Source organism: Pagrus pagrus (genome assembly GCF_965226575.1).
Source record: "Pagrus pagrus genome assembly, chromosome: 6".
In the NCBI taxonomy this organism is placed as follows: Eukaryota; Metazoa; Chordata; class Actinopteri; order Spariformes; family Sparidae; genus Pagrus; species Pagrus pagrus.
The window spans coordinates 17,468,081-17,492,560 of NC_140190.1; the positions used below are offsets into that span (position 1 = coordinate 17,468,081).

The window sequence follows — 24,480 nt, forward strand, 5'->3', positions numbered from 1 at the left end:
AAACATCAGATATAATAGTAAAACACTGACGGGGATCATTTTTCTGCAGAATACTTTGATTTTTGATAATCCCAGTTAATTTTGCTGCAGGGGTGTGTTGGTGTTTGCACACAGGGACGGGTTTGGGCTAGCTAGTTAGCATACTAACTGCGGTAGATATCTGTAAAACACAATATACATAAATCACAATGTTAAAACTGTTATTTCTTAATAATTTTAGTTATTTTTTAATGTTTTCAACTACAATTTATACACATCGCACCTTTAAATAAAGTAAAGGAGCTGAAGATTTCTTCCACCACTGTGCCTAAAATGTAAAGTGTGATAACATTAAAGCGTCTATAGTCATGTTTACAAGAGTTGAATGCTCAAATTATATATCAAGTTCGTTGAAATAAAGTTTGCCATGCTGAATATCACTAATTTAAGAAGGTAGAAATGGAGTCAGCTCATGTGATAGAAACAGTGGTGGTCAGTTCAGGGTGTTTCTGACCTGTAGGACGTTGAAGGTGAGTTGAAGCACCTCGTGAATGAGTACATAATCAGACTGTGATTGGAGAGCCTCTTCTGTTGATTGGACAATTAGGGACAAAGGAGAGGGTGGGCCACAAGAAAAAAGGGGTAAGGGTACTTTAGCGGGGTTGAGGTGACCGCACACACACTCACACACGCACAGATTTGGCCATCCAGTCAGTCAGTCAGTCAGTTGAGAGCAGGTCCAGCCATGGCAGCAAACCTCCTCATGGCTCTACAGACGGCAGCATCCTTCTACCTGTGTTTCCTGCTGGTAAGTTCTCACACAGTCGAAGATTTACACATATGAATTAGATTGATTTAAAAAGATTTGATTACAGAGAGGAACTGGGACTAAAAAGCCACATTTTGCTAAAGGTTAACCTGTAAATGTACTGTGCATTGATGTGAAATGAGGGCAGAGGTGGTGCATGTTATTAAAAAGAAAGAACACAAACTACTGTGTAGACTGAGTGTACAATATTCACATTTTCATGTATTGCTGAGGAACCCTCCATGCTTTTGTTGTCTTGTCAGAAACACTTGTTGCTGTGAGCATGTGGTCCTGGGCTTGTGGTGTTTCTGTGTATCGCTGGGTTTATTCTCAGCTTCTTGTGGGGCTGATTTCCTCGATAATGAAATGTTCTGTAATCAGTTTTAAATGAGAGATAATACTGTGTTACTGTGATAATACTTAAGCTACCATAGTGCTTTTGCTTGTGCTGTTAATGTTGTCGGGTGCTGTTTGATTTTACTCTTTATCATTTTGGCTCCAAACCAACAAAGCTTTACACAGTCGAGTTATGTATTTAATTCACTAACACACACTAACATGAACAGCCCTGACTCTCTGATAAGATATTTACACACATTAGGCTTTTCAAAAATGTTGACACATATGAAAAAATTGCCTTTGCATAAAAAAGCTTCCCGTCTTGCCTACAGGGAGGGAATTGCTGGCATGATCTGGACAACACAGAGTTCGACTGTTGGCCCATCAACGGTCCAAATGATTACAACATGATCAGCTGTGGTGGTGAGTATTTATACATGTATCTGTTTGCCTGGCTCTCTGTTTGGTTAACTGCTTCACTGCAGCTGGTTTTTAGACGATTTAGAAAAATCGGATGTTTTTTCCTTTTGTGGCTGAAAAGGAAGGAGGCAACCTTTGAAGCATTTGTCCAGGATTAGTTACAGTGACTTGGGTGATTTATGTGCAAACACAGCACATAGTATCACTCAACATATTGTATGCAGACTCTTGTGACTGAATGTTTGCGTTGAGGCGACATGTGTGTTGTCACACAGGTCTGGAAATGGCCTGGGTGCAGCGTCCTCCAGAGAAAGTAACCAATGGGGAAGAGTTCAACGTCTCGTACACGGTGACAGCATCAGATTCCTTCTACGACTACACAGTCAGGAACAAGATTTTCCAGTTCAGGTGAGTGTGTTATAGAAACGCACCTGGAATCCTAAACGTCTGCCATGCCCAGAACGCACACACAGGCAGCAGACACACAGTTACAGAGACATATTAATACGCTCATCTGTGATGAGTCTGCTGGGAAAAGTTACTTCCTTCCTGATGACTGAAACACAAACACACACACACAGACGTGTGCCAGCTGCCTCACCACCACAACAAAAGGAACAGTGTGTGTGTGTCGGAAGTTTTCAGAAATCAATATTTTAACTATGTAGTCTCAATAAACTTTACACAAAAAGCAAGAGGACGACTGAAATTAATCAGATAATACAAATAATCTATTACTTATTTCTGACTGATGAATGTGTGTAACTAAACATGTCATATAACTTAATTTGGGCTAAAACCTGCTTTTATTTTCAAGTTCAAGCTGTAAGAAAGACGAGCTGGTCTCTTCTAGCATAAACATCATCATGGGATTGTGTATTTATTAATGTATTTGTCTATCCACCCTTGCTCCCTTGTAGTAACGCATCAGACGCAAAGAGATTCTGTCATGAACACGACTGCCCGGCAAACTGGAACAACGCCAATGAAATGAACTGTTGCGTGTATCACGCCAACATCCACTCCTGTCCTCTTGGTCTCATGGTGAGTACCCGGCAGCACTGGTGTCATGTCACCAAACAGATGCAGTAAGCTTCTTAGGACCTCATTATATACTTTAACTTATCGTTTAGGATAATCTGATTCATTGTTTTGCTAGTCATTTAAGCTTTTTACATTCTGTTGAACCCTTGTACAATGAATTAACTCATAATTTCAAAAGTATCTGTTTTTAAGGTACAAGGTAAATTTAGAGTCTTTGAGTCCTGCTACATCAATTATACGGAGTCAATTTGAGCAAAATCTTACTTCAGTTGTAATAAAAGTTTTTGAGATAAGTAGAGACATATCATCTCCATGAATGAGCACACAGCTTATTAAACCCTGAACCGTTATAATACAATGCTGGCACTTACTAACAGGTGAATAAACTGTCTTAAGGACACATTTTGGACTCAAACCTCCCCCAACTGTCGCTCTGTCTCCTCTCAGAAACAAGGTGGGATCTGTGGCCCGTGGATTCCTGACGATGGTAAAATAGTGACTCACACTGTATCCAAAGCAGGCAAGATGACCCAGAAATACTGGACTTCAAAGGTGAGCCAACCCAAACAAAACTCTTCAAAGGAACGGGTAATTTCTTGCATGTGCTGAGGTTTGGAGAAGATCTGCAGTATTTCTTACAGTCCCATATCAAATATCTAATTTCATGTACCGTCATTAACACCTTTTTTGGGGGACTGTCAAATGGCAGATGTTCAGCTTTGACTTTGTTGTCTGAGGGGGATTCATCTTGCACCCAGCCAAAATATAAAAGTCACGATCAAAGTGACACACTGTAAAGGCTGCAGTCTGTTATGTTGGTATGTCACGATACAACATGGCAGCAGGTTGTAATTACTTGTCTCTTAGCAGAAAATTACAAGGGCAAGCCGTTCTTTGGGTTGTGGCTCATCAAACGACTGTAAATGTATAAGTACTGAAAACTGAGTAAAAAGAACAAGAATGAAATCATTTATACTAAAGTTTTATTGTTGTGGTTCAGCTCACACATACATCCACGTCTCTGATGGTTTCCTGATTGTTTGGATTCATTTTTAGGTCAAAGTTTTCTGAAGGATTTCTTTCTTTCTATATTTTTTAATACATGTAGTCAGAGGTCTGAATAATTTGCAGAACTGCTTTTTCATTCATGCATCTAATGAATCTTTCATTGAAAAAAAGTTTTTAAAAAAAAGAAACATTATCCATCATACACCTTCCTCCTTTTTGTTTTAATACACATCCAAACTCTTCCATGCTACAAGTTTGTTTTTGGTTTCTCTCATGGTGTTTTCTCACACAGGTGGTGTTGATCCATGTGGGAGTCACCTCAGTCATTGCTCATATCAAAATAGGACAGATGCACGCAGCACTGGAATCCAAAGTGCTTGTGGTCAGCGCTCAAGGTCAGTCTGCTCACACCCGTTGTTGATTTGCTGAATCAGTACAGTGTGTGCTGAGTAATGGCCTCTGCTGCTCAGCCATGACCTGTAATAACAATATAAGCACAACATTTCTGAGTTGTTGAGCAATTTTAAATCACTTTTAAAGATTTGTTTTAATTGAAAGTCCTTCTTATAAATGTGGTGTTTACTTTTTTTTTGTCTTTATTTCTTCTTTTTGGTTTGTTTTAATGTACCTATTGTTTTCTTGGTGTCTTTATGGTTTTACTCGTCCATTGTTATATGTTTTATGTCTCTATTATTCCTTTATGCCGGCCTGTTTGCTCTTACATTACCTTGTATTTTATTGTTGTGTTTTTGTGTTTGTTTTAAAGCACTTTGTAAGGCTGGTTTTGATTAAATAAACTAATAATAACTAATAATTACACAGCACTAAATAAACAAGCTTTTTATTTACCAAGCAAAGACACTGAGAGCACAGTCTTGTTTACATCCTGAATCCTCAGACACTTTAGGAAAACATGTGCAGTTGTTTGTGACCTTGCAGTAGACTATTATTTTAAAACAACTGCCTCACTATCAGCTTCATTAAAATAATAAACATTGTTTTCATGTGCATTATCATGTGCCCCAGTTACATTTTAACTCAATCAGTGGTGTATTTAAGTCAGATTTGAAATAATTGTACTCTACTTGAGTTCTTCAATTTTCTGCTACTCGTATTTGATAACTGTAGTCACTTTTCAGATTCAGGTTAATGCAAAAGTGAGTCAACAAACAAATCATGATGTATTATTATGGGTAAAGATGGGATAAAATAAGAACTTAATGAATACAAATTGGAAAACTTGGCAAACTGACTCAAATTAGCCCCACCTTTAAATAGTTGCACACATGAATGCATCAATAATTATGATCCGATAATTGAGGGGTGAGAACCAGAGGGGCATACAGTAAGAGACATTTGACCAAGTTTACAGGAGAGAGCCAAAACAAAAAAATGGCCATACCATGTCATATTTATCCTGACTATGTTAAATAAATTCAATCTTTAATTTAAAATCTGATGACAGTATATCTAATTAACATTTTTTTTTTTACATTTATTGAAAAAGCATTGAAATAACACGTTTAATATAAGTGCACTTGCATCCTTTGGGTGCCAAAGAGTTCACAGTGTTCAGTGTTGGGTCTTCTGGTTTTCGATTAATAACTTTGGGTAGGTTAAGAAGTCACATGTGCTCTTTCTACAGGAAGAGAGCTTTTATTTAATGTAAGTATATAAAAGTTATTTTCGCCCAAAATGTCTCAACACCCCTCTGGTTCTCACACTTCTTAATGTAAGATACATTCTTCTAAAATGAACTATATTTTCAAACTATTCCAGAATTTGGACTGAGAGACTTTTCCTCTTAAAGGAGTATTTTTACAGTGTGGTTTTGTTGCTTGTAGTTAAGTTAAAGATCTGAGTTCTTCCTCTGCCACTGAATTCAGTGAAAGGGAACCCAAATTGTATGATGTGTGATTGTGTTTCAGTGTGTGGGGATGACGTCTGTGAGCCGGAGGAAAACTGTCTGAACTGTCCTGCAGACTGCGGCATCTGCCCAATGTCCATCACTACCAAGGTGGCCATCGGGCTCCCTGTCGCTCTCTTCAGCAGCGGCTTCATCCTGACCATGGTGGTCAGTCTTTGCTACACAGACACACGCACTCACACGCACTCACACACTCACAAACACAGGAGGTGATCATGCGCTGATGTTTATCTGAATTTCCTCAGTGGCTCCAGTACCAGAAACAGAGGATGTTTTGGGATGAAAGCTGGATCATCAACTACAAGAGCATAATATTTAGTAAGTTGTCCCACACTGGGGCTGTTAAAAGACTCTGTTTACGGATGTACAGAAAACTCTCAAAAATAATCTATATATCTCTCATGTATCTGTTAGAAATGTTGCTATGATGTGAATAGCATTCTCAGATTAGACTTATTATGTAAATAAGAGTGGGCCATAACTGAAGTTTACCCACTGAACACCTTCCAATGAAAGCATTTTTTCATCGATATATACAACACAGGCGTGCTTGGACTCGATTTTAACACTTTTATATTTCAGCAGTAGATTTTCTCCAAACTATTCTTAACATTAAACTGAGCTGGTCTGTACTTAAATGTATGCAGGTAGAGTGTGCTGCTTGGGCCTCGGCAGCACCACCAGCATACAGCGCATCAAGAGTATTTCCACCATCAGTCGCACGACTGATGTGACCGTGTGTACCGGGATCAACACCTGCTGCAAACAAGGCTTCATCCAGCCAGGCATCTAGTGAGCAACACCATTATTAGTTTATTAAATGCTCGTAGTAATATAAGTAATAAAATGCAATGTAAAGTAAAAATGTAATATATGATGAATATTTTCTTCTATATTGTATATTAAGGTGATTTCGTCTCACTTGATGATCTTAACTGTGTTGCAGTGATGGGAAGACGGTGGCAGTGAAGCACATCCAGAATAAAAATTTCACCCTCTCTAAAACCATTAGGAAGGAGGTGAAAGAAGTAAGGTGAGGAAAATCCTGCAGAGGAGCAAGAGAATGATTTTCCTGACATAATAAAGTCTCCCAACTGAAAGAACAACTCCTGCAGCTTGGGTATTTTTGTCATATCGGCTACAGGCAACTGGACCACCCAAATCTATGCAAGTTCATTGGTGGATCCATCGAGGTCCCGTACGTCAGCATCATCACAGAGTACTGCCCCAAAGGAAGCCTGTCTGATGTGCTGCTGAATGATGACATCCCCATAAACTGGGGCTTCAGGTGGGAGAAAAATCACAGTTTAAGTTTTAAGATGTTGACCATTTAGCGGATTTTCCTTTCTTTGTTTACCTTTCCTTTATCTTTCGAATATTTCTACGTTTTTAAAGTTTGAAAGCTAAAATCATGGTCTTGTCACTGCTTGTTGTTGATAGGATGAAGGATTTTAGGGTGTTTTATTCGACAGATGACTGTTATGGAATGCAAAATGTATTTTTCTGATTAAAACCTCAGCAGGAAATGCCAGATTTTGGTTTGAATCCTTCAGATGAGCCATGATGATGACTCAGTATTCTACACCACCAGTGAACAGTCACATAATCTATCATAGAAAGGGTTAAAATACATTTTATTCAATAGACAGTAATGCAATTCAAGCTGCGAGAAAGTCAGTATTACATTTCTGTGTTGTCTGCAGACTGTCCTTTGCTACTGACATCGCCCGTGGGATGTCATACCTCCACCAGCACAAGATGTTTCATGGGAGACTTCACTCCAGAAACTGTGTCATTGATGATCGCTGGGTGTGCAAAATCTCAGGTAACAGTATATCATCCTCAGACACAGATTATAACCTTCAACTAGTCTTTTTATCAGAGTATGTAGCCTGACAAGTCAAAGTGTTCACCAAAGTTCGTCCCCATTGTGAGAATTCACTCCATGTAAAGTAAAAATTAAGTGTGTTCTGAGTTTGTTACATCACGGAAAGTTGTGTCATTAAACACCTTAAACTAGCAGATATCCTCTGCAATCCTCCATTAAAAGGGTTTATTTTCATTAGTTTTATTATTATTTTATTAATCATCCATTCATCTTTTGAATGGGTGTTTTTTTGTTTGTTTGTGAACTTATCCATTATTTAATCACAACAAACCAACCGGCAGACTTAATGTTGGCATTTCTGCAAACCCCAATCTATTAAATTAAATAAGCTTCTTTAAATTTAAATTTTCATGTTGTCACAACACTGTGGTTCAGGTCTTGTTAGATTGAGGAACAAAACCCAATTGGTCAGGGTCAGGAAAAGATGTTTTGGCTCAAAATATTTGGTTTTGTTGACACAAAGCTGGCTGCTAAATTCCCGGACGTCTCCTTGAAAACATGGAAACGTCATCCCGAAAATGTACAAATATAACATATCTGTGGTTTGAAGATGTGATAAGTCTCTCAACACACAAGAAACAAATCATGTCTTTATATGAGTCATTGCACTACTCTGCCAGATCCTACACCAGCACCAACGTTATCATCGAGGCAAAAACAACACCCTGCTCACTGTACTCTGTATTTTTCTGTGTTTGGCTTCAGATTATGGGCTAACAGCCTACAGAAAAGAGAACTTAGAGACCTTCAATAATGGCTTCACTTGTGGGGATGTAAATCGCATATATTGTGCCCCAGAGGTCCTGCTGGGAAGCAGCACCAACATGACACCAGCAGCAGATGTCTACAGGTGTGTTGGTCTGTCACAGTATAAACGGCAATATGTTTTTGGATTGTAATACTTCAGCCACAGGACAGTGGAAAGTGTCTTCATTCATATGAAAGGTGTTGCTCTTCGTAACTGCACTGGCAAATAGATGGAAAATGAAATCCTTTCTCTGCTCTCCCCTCCTCTCTGCAGCTACTCCATGATTCTGGTTGAGATTGCAACTCGCTCTGACCTCATTTCAGTGAGTATGACAGCCGTCTCTGAAGATTACAACCTTCGGCCTCCTTTTGAGCTTTGCTTTGTAACCAGCAGTCCTCTCTGTCAGGACCAGGCTGAGGGAGTGAGGCTGGATCTCATGTGGCGCCCCCCTCTGCCTGAAGTCAAAATAGGGAAGACAGATACTGACTGTCCCAGTCAAGGAGACTACTGTGAGGTCTGTCACATGTGCAGAAGTTGCCAGAACTGTAAATGTTAGATGAATCTTATGTCATGAGAATATTTTTGTATTTAACAATAAGGTGTTGCTTTCTACTCTGAAACTCTCGAGCAGCTCATTAAGAAGTGCTGGTCTAATAATGTCACCATGAGGCCCACGTTTGAGCAGGTGAAGAAGATCCTTGACAAAATGAATCCACACAAAGTCAGCCCTGTGGACATGATGATGAACCTGGTAATAACCCACTGAAATATGGAGAAAATATCATGGAATAATACTAATGTAAAGATGCACAGTATACATTATAATAACCTGAATAGTACAAGAAATACACCATATGTAATGTGACATTATTTGGATCAGAGAGTGCATTTCCAAAATGGTTGTATATCCAAGACAAATGCTGAGAATACAAAATGAAATGCTATTTGTGCCATCTGGATGGTTGTGAGTTTCAGACACAAGTTTCTTTAACTGCAGATGGAGAAGTACAGCAAACATTTGGAGTCCATAGTTGCAGAAAGAACACAAGACCTCCTTCAAGAGAAACAAAAGACAGATCGCCTCTTATACAGTAAGATGTGAAACATTTGCATGTCTCTGATAAGTGTTCCCAGGCAGAATCATGCTATCAGCCAGGTACAGCTGTGTTAGTAGATAACAGAGATAACACTCATATATATCAAATATAAGCAGGGCTGTATTTGTGTAGTGCATTATGTAAGGGGTGATAAAGAGCAAAGTATAAAATGAGCAGATAGACATTCATGTGAAAGAGTTGTTACTGTTTAGTTAATGTCAATTCATTATTCATACAAATTAATCTGGAAGCATGAAAGCACACAATCAAATGTGCTCACTGCCATCTAGTGGTACAGAAGCAGCACTGGAGCATTTTTCAGCAGAAATAAGTCATGAAACTCCTGTGCAGGTATGTTACCAAAGCCGGTGGCTGATGACCTTCGTCAGGGTCGAACAACAGAGGCTCAGAGCTTTTCCAACGCCACCGTCTACTTCAGGTGTGTGTTGTGTAAAGCAAGTTCATCACATGAAATTATATTTTTAAATGGACATTCTCCCAGTTGCAGTGTATAACCTAAATATGTCTCAATTTAGTTTATAGTCTCAGTTTTTTGTTTTGTTTTTTTGAATTTTTTTTCACCCCCTTTTATGTTATTTTACAAGCAATTTCAGATTGTATGATAACTGACTCTGTATTATTCCTGTGACAGTGATATTGTCGGCTTCACTCAGCTGTCTGGTGCCAGCACTCCCCACCAGGTTGTCAACTTCCTCAATCAGCTATACACCACCTTCGATGACATCATTGACAATTATGACGTCTACAAAGTGGAGACAATAGGCGATGCTTGTAAGAAAGGATGAAAAAACTAATTTTAAACTACTACAAAGTGATAAATCGTTTTTGATAAAGCATGATTATATGGAAGCCCTGAGAGGCATGTAAGAAAAAAAATATCTGGTGATTTATAAGTCTTATCCAAACTGTTTTATTCTCCTGTGTTTGTCACTTAAGAACAAGTAATCTGTTAAATGGACGGAAAAAGTTTTGAATTTTGAATTTGTTTCGGTCAGATTATTACTGTTGCAATAATCATTATGGCCACTAGAGGGTGGCGCACACCACAATGTTATTATGGATCTCACTGCCTCTGTTCTCTATAATAATGTGGTGGTGCACTTCACCTTGTTGTGGTGAAATAGAGTATTGCAACAACAAACACAAAATTAACCTGACAAAAAAAAGAAAAAGGAAAAAAAAGCAATATTAAAAACACCTGTCACATTTTTTAATAACCATTAACACGAATGAAAGAAGGTAACAGAAGAATGATTCATACGAAATGTTTAAAATAATCACCCATCAAAACTTTTTTCTAAACAGATGAAATAAAAGCAGCATAGAAAAATGATGAGACTAAAGTAAAGAAATACAAAAAAACCCTACACATTCTTTTCACCCCCTCTTAAGTAATAAACACAAGAGAGAAGAGAAGATCAGACATGCTTCCCCAGATTTTTTTCCTCACTTGCCTTCAGGGCTTCCATAGCATTCTAAAAAATATATCTCAGCTTAAAAACAAGCAGATGAAAATATATGATTGGCATCTAAAAAGGCTAAAACAATATTTACTGTCTGAAGAGCAACTGAATGTGTGTTCTGACGTTTTATTATCAGATTATCTCCCTATCCCTCTTCCTTTATTGTTGTTTTCATGGACTAATGGCTCCCCCTCCAGACATGGTGGTCTCTGGGGTCCCTCAGGAAAATGGCATCAATCATGCTGGAGAGATAGCCAGCATGGCACTTGATCTGGTCAGTGTCTGCCACAGTTTCAAGATCCCTCACAAGCCTGACACACAGCTGAAGATACGTGCCGGCATCCACTCAGGTGCCGACTCCAATTTTAAAAATCACATATAATCTTAAGTTTGAGGGCAGTCCGATCACAGAATATTTCCTTTTAGCCTCAGAAACCTCTTTTTACTTTAATTCATTTAGGACACAAGTCATCAGAAGTGTATGATTCACAATAGCAGGACAATGACCCTTTATGCAGTATTTTCCCAGAGATAACAGATGGCTTTCAGAGGACATATTATAGTTTTACAATGTTCAAAGGTTGAGAATGTGATAGACTTACCATAAACAACCCGTATGCACATATCAGATGCTACTGTATTGTATTGATCGATAGATATATAATGTTTCATGAGCAACACCAAAGCTTTTACAGTTTTTAATATCTCATCATGTTGAAAAGGATAATGCATTGTTATTGTGATCATTTCCCAGTCTAAGTCTTTAAAACTTTTTTTTGAGAGGCATTTATTCAATTAAATGTATTATATATAATATAGCTAAAGTAAGAAAAAAGCCTGGTACAGCCTGGTCTGTACAAATAATCAATTCATTATTATTTTTGCATCACATACCTCCAGCTAAAAAGATGTTTTTATGTGAAGACTTGCATCATCAAAATGGGCCTCACTGATACATGACACATGACACAAGATGCCTTTTTTTTAAAATACATATTTTAGTAAAACTTTCCCTTCTTACTTTGATAAATGTTCCTGTTCGTCATGAGAAAACCCTCCTGTATGCTCGTACCTCTGTCATTCATCCTGATCAGCTCCACATTTACACATGTATGCATCAATATCACAGTTTTAGTTCTCAGGGTTTCATCTTTTCGTTGATTTTACTGCTTCATTTATATATTCATGTGGGCAAAAGTAACTTAAATAACCCCAAATGCATTTTGATCATGCAGTGTTATGCAGTGCTATTCACCAACAGTGTTGCTCTTTGCTGTTTTTCTCTGCCAGGACCTGTAGTTGCTGGTGTAGTTGGCACCAAAATGCCCCGATACTGCCTATTTGGGGACACTGTGAACACATCATCACGGATGGAATCAACAAGTGAAGGTAATGAAGGATTAGACACGCTGCCTTTCATCCAATTAAAACCTCAAAGCGAAGCAGTAGGTCACACAAAATGTCAGGTAAAGTTATTAATGAAGAGCTTTTTCTGCACTGCTGTTGTAACTGGCTCCAGTGGCGTTTCAGGATTAGCCTTTGGCCTGTGCTTTGGCTTCTGCAATGGTGTCAAACATGATGGTCTCTGTGGTCGCTCACCAGCACATCGCAGTGGAGTTAGCAACACGGAGGATTGGACAATGTGCTCGCCAGGCACTTAATCCTCTGCATTAAACTAATGGGATGACGGAAGAGCACTGAGTGACTTTTGGTCCAGAAGTAAAAACAAAAGCCTAAACTTTAAAGGAGCACTATGTAGTTCTGGAGAAGAAATTCACAATCATAATTTTCATATTTACAATATTAATGAGGTAATAATACAAACTCAGAATTATTTTGAATTTCCATAACGGAATAAACAAGCTGCTCTCGGAGGAAAATAAGGTCCCCAGAACACTGTTTGAAGCTAGAAAGGTGGCAGGGTCCGCCACATAAAAGCAAAGTAAAACAGTATGAAACTGTGTTCTCCTTTAAGGTCAGCTGTTTATTCAGTTTAATTCAGTCATGAAAACAAAGAGAGGAGATCTTTCTCTCTCTCGTCTGATTAAAATTTCTTCCCCAAACTACACAGTGCACCTTTAAAGATAAATAGATATATTCAGAAATGAATTATGAGATAAATTCTGGACTGTGTGAGTGTTATACGAAAAGTTAGAGCTAGGTTTGTGCACACAGTGAAGCGTCCTATACAGTATGTTGCAAAATGTGTGAGTTACATAACTGGTATATACATCTCATACCACCTTGTAATGTATGTATAAGATTTAAATGCAACAACATACGGCGTACTGAACTAAAGATACAAAGCAGACTGTACTATTACTACTGTATGAAATTGGTTTTGAAGTGACTATAATGATATGACAAAAATCCAACATATTATGTAAGATGTATTATAACATCTACTCACAAATGAACAGATGTTATATCGAACTGCAGCAATATGGTTTTATATATGTAATTTCAATTTGCTGATCAGCACATTGTGTACAAATAATGTTGATTGAACTGAGGTTATCAAAATCATGCAGTACATTTTAGACATAATGATGCACCAAGATCATACAAAACAATACAACTGATACAATTCATTTCAGGCATACCTTGTTCGTATTACTGCATAGTATCACACGCTGTGTATGTCCACAGCTCTGAAGATCCAGGTGAGTGGTGCCACAGCTGACCTGCTTCAAACACTCAGAGGATACGTTCTGACATGCAGAGGAACACTAAATGTGAAGGTAACGTTATATTCATACATTATGTGTTTATGTTATATATTCGCTATGCTAAATAATATTGACATATATTTGCTGGGTGCAGTGGAAAACCCAGGAAATGTATGAGCTTCCTGTAGCTGTTCTGTCAGCGTTTTGTCACCCCCAACACATCAAATACAGCAGCCTGGTCAATGGTCCAACACTTCTAAATTTGACGCTGTAGTTACACCTCCAGCATCACTTCTTGAAGCGCCCCTCTAGTGCAAGTGGAGTCGTTGGATGGGTCATACACAAGACGTTCTCTCCGGAGATCCTGTTTGTGACCAAGAGTCAAGAGTTATTTGTTTTTAAGTTATGTTACGTGTAACTGTGATGACGTCATGTGAGTGATGTACATATTGTCCCACAGGTGATCCATGTAAAAAAAAAAAAAAAAGAAACCCGATGCCTATATGGTAGATAAAACATTTTAAAGTGCTCTCTACAGTGACCCAATGTCTCTCTAGGGTGCCCTTTTTATTTTCTTCACACTTCCCCTCAGACAGCCTGAGTCTGCCTCTGCTTCATAAAACGCTGAAGAGAACTGAAGAAGCCCCTTGGATGAGATTTAAAACATTTTCAAGTATCTACAACTAAGTTCAGTTGCCCTAGATTCAACCCTCCTTGGATAGCCATGACTTGGATGACTGAGTGAAAATCGTTGGAGAGAGGGTTGTGTTGATTACATTCCTGTCATGGTCATGGTGGTTACTCTGGTGATTGGACCTTTTTTATTGTGTTGGAATGAAGATCTCACTGGACAGAGCTGATACACTCTCAGTTGCCTGTTTATAAGGTTCTTGCAGATAAAACTAAAGCAGTCTAATACAACCGTCCTACAATATATCCTGCTTCCATTAAAGGTTTATATTATTTTTTTGCATCTTTCTTCTGTCAATGAGTGTAGGCTAAATAACAAAACACCTCTCTGTATACTGAACACTATAACCTTTATAAAGGAAGGATTTATTGCAGGAATGATCTTGGGCTAGGTGCATCTAATAAACTGGAGTGTACATCCACAGCATCTCTTGAATTTAACCCAATTAAAGTGATGAACTTTGTTGCATATAATGCTTTTTACTTCCTTTGATGTGTGCCGTTGTGAAGTTAACTGCTAAATACGCAGTGATAACCACATACAAGCTGGTGTACTGCTTTGAAAACCGACTGAAAACGACAAAGGATTTATGAGGCTAAGATTTGAAAAGATCACAGGAAATTCAAAACTTCCCTCCAAGGGAAAATAGACTGGGTGTGTCTGGTATTCATTCTCTTTTTCGGGGAGGTACTGCATTATCCAGCTCCACTAGCTTCTAATCACATTGCAACCTAAGACCTCTTTTTGGGTGGTGCCCGTGTGATTATGGGGGAGGGGTTTACTTCTCGGGTCCCAGCGGACAGGGCCTGCATTGCTGACACTTGATGTCTTGCTAAGAGGTGGCCTCAGCTGCTGCTCTCTGCCCCCCATCAAACCCTAATGGCTTTATTTAAAATTCAAAGGCACACATGCTTTGCAATATGACTCTCCCCTCTTTCTTATTCACTCCGTCTCTCAATTTTCTTGACCCGACAGGGAAAAGGAGACATGACAACATGGTGGCTCGAAGCAAAGAGAGAAGATTACACAGACCCACTGACAGGCACATCTGAATACAGAGTGGGGGTCCCTGTACCAGTTAGTGACTAGATCTGTAAAACGTGAAGAAATGTGTATGGAAACTGTTCAGGTTTTGTGAGTTAAATGTGCAGATACAATGATAGGATGAAAATCTAGTTAATTATAATTTTAATGTCATACTAACTTGTAAATACAGTAGATGTTACCATTAAAGTGTTTAAAAGTGTTTGCCATTATCATGGTTTCATTGTTGTGACAAGAAGTGATGATGACAAGTAAAATGATGACAAGTAAAATCCCTCTGAGATTAATTTGTAGAAATAACCAGAAAAGCACAATATTAAAAAAAAACAAAAAACTATGGAGATAGTCAAATGACATTATCATTATTTTATAATTATCATTTCTTTGCACAAGCTGGGAATAATGTAAAAAAAAAAAATATGCAGAGAAATGTGCCAGGATTGAGAAAATAATCATAAGTTAGCCTATTATTTTTTTTTCTCTCATGTAAAGTTTTGTTTGTATTTTTACGACACAAAGCACTTTTGTCTTCTTCTACATTAAATGGGCACTATGTAGTTTTGGAGAAGAAATGTAAACTCAGTATTGTAATCCTATACTACTACTATACTACTGTAATACTACAAAAAGGGGCAACACAGTTTCATACTGGTTTACTTTGTTTATATTTGGCAGACCCTGCCACTTTTCTAGCTTCAAACAGTTTTCCTGGGACCCTATTTTCCTCTGAGAACAGCTTGTTTGTTCAATTATGGAAAAAAATAAACATCTCTGAGTTTGTATTATTACCTGATTAATATTGTAAATATTAAAATTCTGAGTTTGAATGTCTTCTCCAAAACTACATAGTGTCCCCTTTAATGCTTCTTATGATTTCCAAATGATGTGGTTTGCCTTGAACAAAATTGTGCATGCCTTGTTGATGCAGCATAGATTTAATACACAGAAAACACATAGCCAACTCAACTGAACTAGCTGAATTTTTAAATAAGAATGTACAGTTGTCTGTCTGTAGTCATTTTTGTAAGGTGTTGCTGACTGTGCAGCGCAATAAGCTGTTTGACTTCGTTGGTCTTATTCAGTGATTATATAAATTACAATAAAGTTACTTTGAAGCTTCATTTTACAATTGTGGTGTATCTATCTGTTAGGCAAGACATTTTTTGAAATCTTGATCCTTCTTGACTTTGGCTGATATTTCTGAATATAGCACAATAAATAACTTAAATGATGAAGTAATTATTTTCTAGTTTGTTTGATGGTAGCCATGTCTTAATGTCCAAATTAATAATATTCCCCTAAAAACACTTACAGCGTCTCACAGCCGAGGGCCAATCATGTTGAGCCGTGCTTGGTTGCTAGACAACGAGTCGGCCAATTAGCGTGCTGGTTGGTTTGCGTGCCCTGGTGTGTAGTCTGTCATTCGGACGTTTTCGACATGGATTAAGGAGCTGCAGAGTCCTGAAGCAAGGAGGAGTTGAGAAATACATTACAAACTGCTACGTCAAGTAAGTATTTTAAACACTTTTACACACCTATTTGCTCATAACGTCAACATTTACAACACGTCTGCTTCCGTATCTCGTCAACTTGTTTGGCTAAAATAGCCAGAGCCGCTCGGCTTCAATGTCAGATTGTTTTGACTCAGTGTGTAACGTTAACGTTTGGTGTCAAAGAGCTGCATAACGATGGCTGAGGAACAAAACACGTCTACGAAATATCTCCTCAACAACACGACGTTAACTCAGCTAGGTTACATGTGTATGTGGCTAATACAGTAACTTACAGGCGGTGTAAACGCTAGCATAAATAATGTGACACATTAAGCATTTGTTTACTTAACGTTAGCTTACCGGAGACATGTAGCTAACTAGAAGTGAGGTAAATTAAGCTAATATTTTCTGTCCATCTAAATCTGTGTTTTGGGTTGGGTTTTTTCCCCCCCACAACCTTTTCTGACGAGTTCCAGTAATTATAAAGTTACTGAGATGACACTTTAAAGTTTTATTGCAAACATTTTCATTTCAAGAGCACTAAAGTGACTTCAAGTTGACTGCATAGATATTGTGACATTTCACAAACACTAGGATATAATGCCTATAAAATGTATGTTAGTTTATTAGGTGCACCTAGCTAAATCTAATGGAGTGTTAAAACAACAGCCCTGCAATGAATCCTACCTTCATGAAGGTATAATGTTAAAAACGAGGCAAAGGTAGCAGCCGAAAGCATAGCATAGCAAAATACAACATATGAAACATGATACTGTACACAAAAATCTACAGTAAACAAAAGAACAGCTATATGAACACAGTGGCCTCTCCACATTCCTGATGCCCTTAGTTGTTCCATGAGCAAGGTGCATAATGAAAATGCATTTTTTCCCTAAATCTGTCAACACCTGGGGTACATTAAAAAACACAAACATCTGCAGGAGTGAAGCTGGTAACAGATATGGGTACAGAGATAATTTTGAAGTTTACCTAGTATAACTTTAAACATAAAAAACTGCCAGCAATGAATGATGTCCAGCCCACCAAATCATAAAGAATGTAATGCAATTTATTGAGGTATTATTTTTGTCAGGGCTGTTTTTTTACACTATATTAGTTTTAGCCAGGTTTAGCTACAAACTGAATGCTGACAGATCAGTATGAGTGTCCTGTGATCCCGTCACCCCTCTTGGTTGAAAATCTGATTTAAACTACATGCCTCTTAGGGATCACAAACCCTAATATCCAATGATTCAATTCTTTGGAGACTGTATACTGTAAAGACATTTGACTAATCAGTTAAAGGTTAGCACTTGTGGAGTAGTCAGTCTAAGAAGGGTCTAGGCTTCTTAAGCTGTGGGGCTGTAGGCCTGCCATCTGTCTCACCAGGTTGATTAAGTATCACTGAAACCAAAGAGTAGGTCCCCTGAGTTGATCATGAGCCGCAGCTTTTTCATGACGGAATTTATAAATAGTTCATAAAGTTTTCTTATAAAAAGAACACTATAACTTTTTCATTAAGGTGCACCATCATATAATTTAGGGGCACCCAATAATACATTTTGTAAAAAAAAAAAAAAAACGGAATAAAGTTGCAAATACATGTTTTTCTTCATTTAAATTACATGCAACAAGAAAATGTGATAACCTAAATTGCAAAAGAACTAAACTCTTAAATTTCAGGTGCACCGGTACGTTCAATAAAATTGTTAAGTCGGACTTGACAGATTTTGGGACGCATGTGCGACCTAAATGGTCACATGTTGGTGTGTGTTTAGTGTGTTTATTTGTTAAAAACACAAGCACTACTCCTACAGGACAAAAAATGTTTTTGTTCTGTGTATCGTTGTATGGGTCTGCAGACAAGTCACCATACTGTCTGTCTGGGATTAGTCTGATCAGCTGATGATAAGAGCATTGAGATGAGACACAGGCTCTGGTAGCAACATGCATCCTGTTAAATACTCAGCAGTGACACCCACAGCAACGATAACAGTCATAGTAAGAGTATAGTTTAGCTCCCTGCCAGTGTTTGATAAATGAATTAGCCTTTGTCCTCACACACTGTGTTATTTAGGTTACTGCGTGTTTCCTCCCCTCACTGCTGCATGTTTACTTCCATTGCCTTGTAATCCAGACTGTGTTTAATGAGCACCGTTAATCTGACCCTCTATTTCAGGAGTGGAGTGCGTAGGTGGATCTTGTGGCGAGCTTTGTGTATCGTGCACATGTAATAGATGATCCAGACACGTAGCCTGAAGGCTGCACTGCAACAATGCCAGAGTCGTCCCTGGGTGAGTTCAGATTTTTGACATTTTTGAAGAACAATGAATATGCAGTATTAAGGAGACATGTTGTCTGTTGTACTCAGACTTTGTGAGTCAGAAACAGGTTAAACTAACAGATGATGTTTGTTTTTCACTTGTAACATTAACTATATATATGGGTTATCATTGTTGTGTCAAGCATTAAGAATTTAGCTTGTCCTCACTGTATACATATAAAGAATGTTTGACAGACATTTTTATCCACAGAAGACAAGGACATTTGCAGCAGCTCTGAATGTAGAACGTCCCCCTTGAGGCAGTTTAGCCAATCATCGCTGCCACTGCACAGAAAGTCTTACATGCTCAGTACCTTCTGCACAGAGCACAACGTGCAAGAATGTCGATCACACATCAATCAGGTTGGTAACCTCACATGTGTCTTTGATGTATTATTAGCACAGTTATTGATATGTAAAAGCCTGTGTTTAGTGGTCTAAGACATGTGCAATATGGCTGCAATCATTTACTTTTTTCCTCTACTCTCCCTGGTACAGGAGGTGTCATCTCTCGGCCTCCCACCAGTTTGGACGGAGTCGGGCGGCAGCTCAGAGATGAATGTTGTGGCTGTGCTAAATTGCATGTACGACCTGATTCAGATGCACCGCAGGGGCCTCCGGAGCCTGGAAAACATGGAAGTGGAGCAGCTGAAGTCTAGCAGCAATGTCGACTACCTGCAGCTCACCAGCACTCGGCTAAAAGTACAGTAACATTTACACCATCTTAATATGAAAATATAGATCATAAGGCTAATGTGGACCAAAACTAAGCACCTCAAGAGTTGCTTGGTAATACTGAAAACATTAACTCTGATATTAAGTGCCCATGTCTATGTCAATGCTATTCTGTTATCACAGGAGCAGCTTGAACTGTCTAAAAGAGAAAACACAGGACTCCTTGAGAGAGAGCGACAACTGCAGCTAAAAGTGAAGAGTTTGCAAAACTGCCTGAAAAATGAAAAAGAAGAGGTACATTATTTGTTTATACTGCCCCTGACAATGTTGAGTTAATCCACAGTCAGTTTTTTTGTCCCAGCTACAGACACGACAATATAAACAACAGTACACACTTGTTTTACTCCCCCCTGCCAGGTGCAAAAACTTCAAAACATAATTGCAAGCCGGGCCAGCCAGTATAATCATGAGATGAAAAGGAAAGAGAGAGAATTCACCAAACTGAAGGAGCGCTTGAATCAACTTCTGGTGGACAAAAAAGAGAAGAAACAAGGTTAATAGAACCAGTCCACCCTGATCTAATCCTTTGCCCCAAATTTTGACATTTTGAGATTAAATCACTGTCTTTACACACTCAAATGTTCACACCTTTCTCTCTATGTCTGATATCCTATATTTGACCTTTGCTTCCAGCTATTGATGTATTAAACAACATTGGAAGAGCTGATGGGAAGAGAAGTCTTTGGAAAACTGAAAAGACAGAAGCAAAGTAAGTTATGTCATTTTACAGTATCTATGAACTTTGTCTTGAAAGAGTTGTACTTTGTAATATACAGAAAGTACTACTCACTTACTTTTGCATCTTAGACAAGTTGCACACCAGCTCCTTTGTCAGTTTTCTAGGTGACACAGATTTATTTTAGGAACACAGGCTTCAAACATGGTGGCGCTGCTGAATGAATCCTGAATGTTGCTTAAGCTTTAATTAATTTCCTCTGAAGATGTATCACATGAGATTATAACCAATAAATAAACATAGATGATTGTCTTTCTGATCCCAAGGCATGAGGCTGAGATGTATAAGACTCTGCTGAGCGACTATGACACCCGGCAAAGGGAGCTGCTGCTGGAAAATGCAGAGTTGAATAAAGTGTTGCAGCAGATGAAAAAGGACATGGTGTCTATTCTGAGTTCAAAGAAGCCGATCCTGAAGGGCGACAAATATCAAGATGATGGTGCACAGGTAGGACAAGTTGTTTTTCTCTTTTATCTTGCTAACATTTAGCAGTAAAATGAGAGATGCTACTTTAGCGCTCTGACTTCAATGTTCAATCTGACTACAGGGTCATTTCATGCCAAATCACTTAGAATTCAGAACTTTTCCCAGTTGGTGTCCCAGTCTGGGTCTGTATTAATCAATATATTAATCAACATATATATATAAAAAATAAGTATATATATATTTTACCTGAAAGAAGAAACTTTCATTTTCAAAAATAAGTGTCTCCACATGTTTTAATTTTGTTGCAACCAAATTTTTATTCTGTGCAATATCAATGTATTTCTATCACATTTAGAAATTATCTGCTCCTGCGTAAACCTGCCATAGACATTGCTAAATATAACTTCAGAGATGAAATAAAAACTTTTTTAAGATACTGTGACTGTATATAGAAGGATTAGTTTGATTTCCTTTTTTATGGAAAAGTAAATAGTCATTGCAGAGATGAAAAAGATGCCATGTTACTACTACTATGATACTACTTCTGCTATAATTAGACACATATTTTCATTGTCATTGTCAGGCTGACTCGGAGGATGAAGAGGAAGTCTTTGATTCTAGTAAAGAAAGCGTAGAGCTGTATTGTGTTCACGCCCGGGAGAAGCTGACCAACAGTATTCGCCTCCAGTGGAGAAGACTGAAGAGCCACGTTGAAAGATTGGACAGCCAAGGTAGCCCTCATGCAGCTCTGTCACTGTTTGACCTTTATACATGAAGGAATGCCACTTTTTGTCATTGTCATGTAAGGATTCCACAAACTGTCTGTTTCTGCATTGTTTTACTATTATCATTTACTTGGTGTTTGTGTTTTTTTTGTTAGCATCTTTGGCTCAGACGGGCGGGAGTAGAAATAGTGATGCTGTCTCCCAAGAGACTCACAAGGAGGAGATGGACAGACTGAAGCTGGAGATCCAGCAGTGCAAAGACTTTATTCAAACACAGCAGCAGCTCCTGCAGGTAAGACCAAAGCTACCATGAATTTTTAGCTATTAATCTCCCTGGAGAGTTTTTAGTAGGAGTTTGAGGGCTTTACATTTTAAACTGCTTGTTTAAACATCAGTTGACCCATGACATTTTGTCTTATACCAATGTATTATCTTTGTTGCATAAAATCACTTTTCTTTTTTTAAATCCTGCCTGTTCCATCTTTCTTGCAGCAGCAGCTAAGCTCTCCATGTGATGAAGAGACGGCGTCGCTGCTGAGCGACTGCTACATGCTGCAGGAGAAGGAGCGCCTCAGAGATGAGTGGAAGACGCTGGAGGAACAGAGGACGATCTTTGAGCGGGAGAGGAGGAACTTCACTGAAGCAGCTATCAGACTGAGCCACGAGGTGATTTGTAAAAAATTGTCCAGAAATTTGTATGAAATAGAAGTTAGGAATACAACAAATGTTACTCTGTTTGCCAAGAGGCCTTGTTTATGTCTTTGTGCTCACTTTAAGTTGAAAAAGTGAATGTTTTTTAAATGACTTGCGTCTGGTTTAACTTGCAGAGGAAGGCTTTTGAGGAGGATCGGGCAACGTGGCTCAAACACCAGTTTTTAAACTTGAGTCCATTTCCTGACTCAAAGAAACCCCCGATGTCAAAGTCTAAAAGTGCCTTTTTATTATGTGAGTGTCTGTTGTTTTACAATGTACTGGACCTGTTCACCAACTTCCTGATATTGGAATCCTTAATTGTTTAATAATTAATTGTAATTTATAAACTGAAGAATAATGATACTTATGGATTATGAATAGTCTGAACAATGTGCCAATCTTTTATACCCCAACTGTTTCAACTAACTGAATAATTAAATTTTTTTTACAAAGTGGGATCATATTAAAATTTTGTTCCCCTGCTTGATGTTTACTATCAACAAGTCAACTTCCTGATGAGATCAATAAAATAAATAAAATTGAATCTCTTCTTCGCAGCTGAAACAAAGGCGAGTGCTGTGTCGGCTCCAGAAAAGCTAATCAGATGCCCGTCTGGCACAAACTCGCCCACACCCAGATGTGTCCCACACACATCGTCGACAGCAGACCTGTATCGCACACTTTGCCTTATTCCAGAGAACGGGTACAGTGTCTTTATTTGCACAGTGATTTGTGAAATAATGCAAATCATGACAGGCTTTACCTGTTAATTAACGCCGACTGTCAATTTTCATGTTTCAGCTCCACCAAACCAAAGAGAAAGACTGACCATGCAGAAGAATCCAGCGTCTTTTTTAATGGAAAGGCTCCAGTTCGACACAAACAGTGGAATGACAGTGAAGAGCACAGCAGCCACACAAAGGAAAAGAACAGCTCTATATGAAGCCGTCGTCATCAGAATTATTGTTGTTGTCAGTTAATTCCTGATTTGTGGTATTTCAGAAATACACCTCAACTGTTTATGCCAAACACTTGCAGATGAACTGTAGTCAATGATCAAATAGCTGTGCGCATGTGAAGTGTTCTGTGAGACTGAGGGAAAGTTTGTGATCTGTTTCTTTTTTAATAACTATCTGTTTTATTTTTTAGATTATGTGATAAATGTGATACATTTTCCACACCCAAGCAGCACTCCTTGCACCTGTTTATTGACTATGTGATACATGTATTTATTTATTTATGTGATACTGTAAATCTTCAGTCTTCATGTCATATGTCTAGGATCCTAATCCGAAGCTAGTATTTTTTTGGCAATGCAGATGTGCCACAAAAGATCATGTGTCCTGGGACATTGCTTGTTAGTGGTGGCTGTTGCACCTAAACTTGCCTAAATGTTGCCGTTTATATCACAGCTTTCCAGCTTCGGTTCGTCGTGTTACACTCATCACCTGGCACAATGGTTTATAGTGTAGATTTAATGCTGCTGTTTCGTTGAATGCAATAAGAAAACTGGGTAAGATATGAATGTATGTTGTTTTTGTTTAACATAGAAATGTGGTTTACAACATTGTTTTCTAGTAACTGTTGTATTAGCAGCAGGTAATGTACGATGTGAAATAGAAAGAAAAGGCTGTGAAATTTAACACAAATTACACAATGTGTTGTAGACACTGGCACTGAGGTGAGATCACTCTGATGTCAACATGAATGTAAACCCCTCTCACCATTTTCTTTTTAAATTCATGTTATTTTAGTTGCTTTATATTGACAGATTAGCCTGATTGTAACCACAGGAATGTACCATGATGTATTCTAGACAATCCCATTTTTGAAACATTCATTATACAGTCTTGAAACACAAGTTTCTTGTCATTTGACCTTTATTGACCTCTATCAGAAACAATGCTCAGTCACTGATCAATGTTACTGTGTCACCTGTCCTGTCCCAATAATTGCTGTCAACTTATCAAAAAGGGGACTGTAAACCACTCAGTGAAGCAGCAATCCAACAGGACAGACCAGTACTCAAGTAAGTACTGAACCGTCTTGCAGTATTGGCAAGCATCATTGTTATCGATTTATATCAAGTCTGCAGATATTGTACAGGGATGATTTTGCATTATTGTTACAAAGCATTAAAGTACATTATCACAGAAATGTACTCAATACCATGACCACAGAAAGTTGTAACTGAAACTCTGAT

The 24,480-nt window shown here is 38.3% G+C and overlaps 2 protein-coding genes across 3 annotated transcripts; both read left to right on the forward strand.

The window, feature by feature from the left end:
• The first annotated feature begins 709 nt into the window (after window positions 1-709).
• On the forward strand, window positions 710-16,267 carry LOC311258541 (atrial natriuretic peptide receptor 2-like). Its single transcript, XM_084354878.1, has 23 exons — window positions 710-787; window positions 1,459-1,549; window positions 1,822-1,954; window positions 2,467-2,590; window positions 3,038-3,142; window positions 3,891-3,993; window positions 5,527-5,672; window positions 5,771-5,843; window positions 6,173-6,317; window positions 6,472-6,558; window positions 6,670-6,813; window positions 7,229-7,350; window positions 8,119-8,263; window positions 8,435-8,483; window positions 8,568-8,675; window positions 8,793-8,912; window positions 9,159-9,252; window positions 9,610-9,697; window positions 9,911-10,050; window positions 10,940-11,092; window positions 12,033-12,131; window positions 13,392-13,483; window positions 15,078-16,267. The coding sequence occupies exons 1-23, from the start codon at window positions 725-727 to the stop codon at window positions 15,189-15,191; spliced, it is 2,538 nt and encodes an 845-aa protein (XP_084211004.1). The 5' UTR covers window positions 710-724; the 3' UTR covers window positions 15,192-16,267.
• A 278-nt stretch (window positions 16,268-16,545) lies between these two features.
• Window positions 16,546-24,138, forward strand: LOC311258892 (afadin- and alpha-actinin-binding protein-like). Of its 2 annotated transcripts, none has more exons than XM_084355572.1 (14): window positions 16,546-16,654; window positions 18,819-18,933; window positions 19,174-19,325; window positions 19,461-19,664; window positions 19,821-19,931; window positions 20,055-20,190; window positions 20,331-20,406; window positions 20,700-20,880; window positions 21,443-21,590; window positions 21,740-21,876; window positions 22,077-22,250; window positions 22,412-22,529; window positions 22,836-22,980; window positions 23,079-24,138. In XM_084355572.1, the coding sequence occupies exons 2-14, from the start codon at window positions 18,915-18,917 to the stop codon at window positions 23,218-23,220; spliced, it is 1,743 nt and encodes a 580-aa protein (XP_084211698.1). In that variant the 5' UTR covers window positions 16,546-16,654; window positions 18,819-18,914; the 3' UTR covers window positions 23,221-24,138. The 2 variants fall into 2 exon arrangements, with proteins under 2 accessions (XP_084211698.1, XP_084211699.1); XM_084355573.1 differs by having other exon boundaries at window positions 19,177-19,325.
• The last annotated feature ends 342 nt before the right edge of the window (window positions 24,139-24,480 follow it).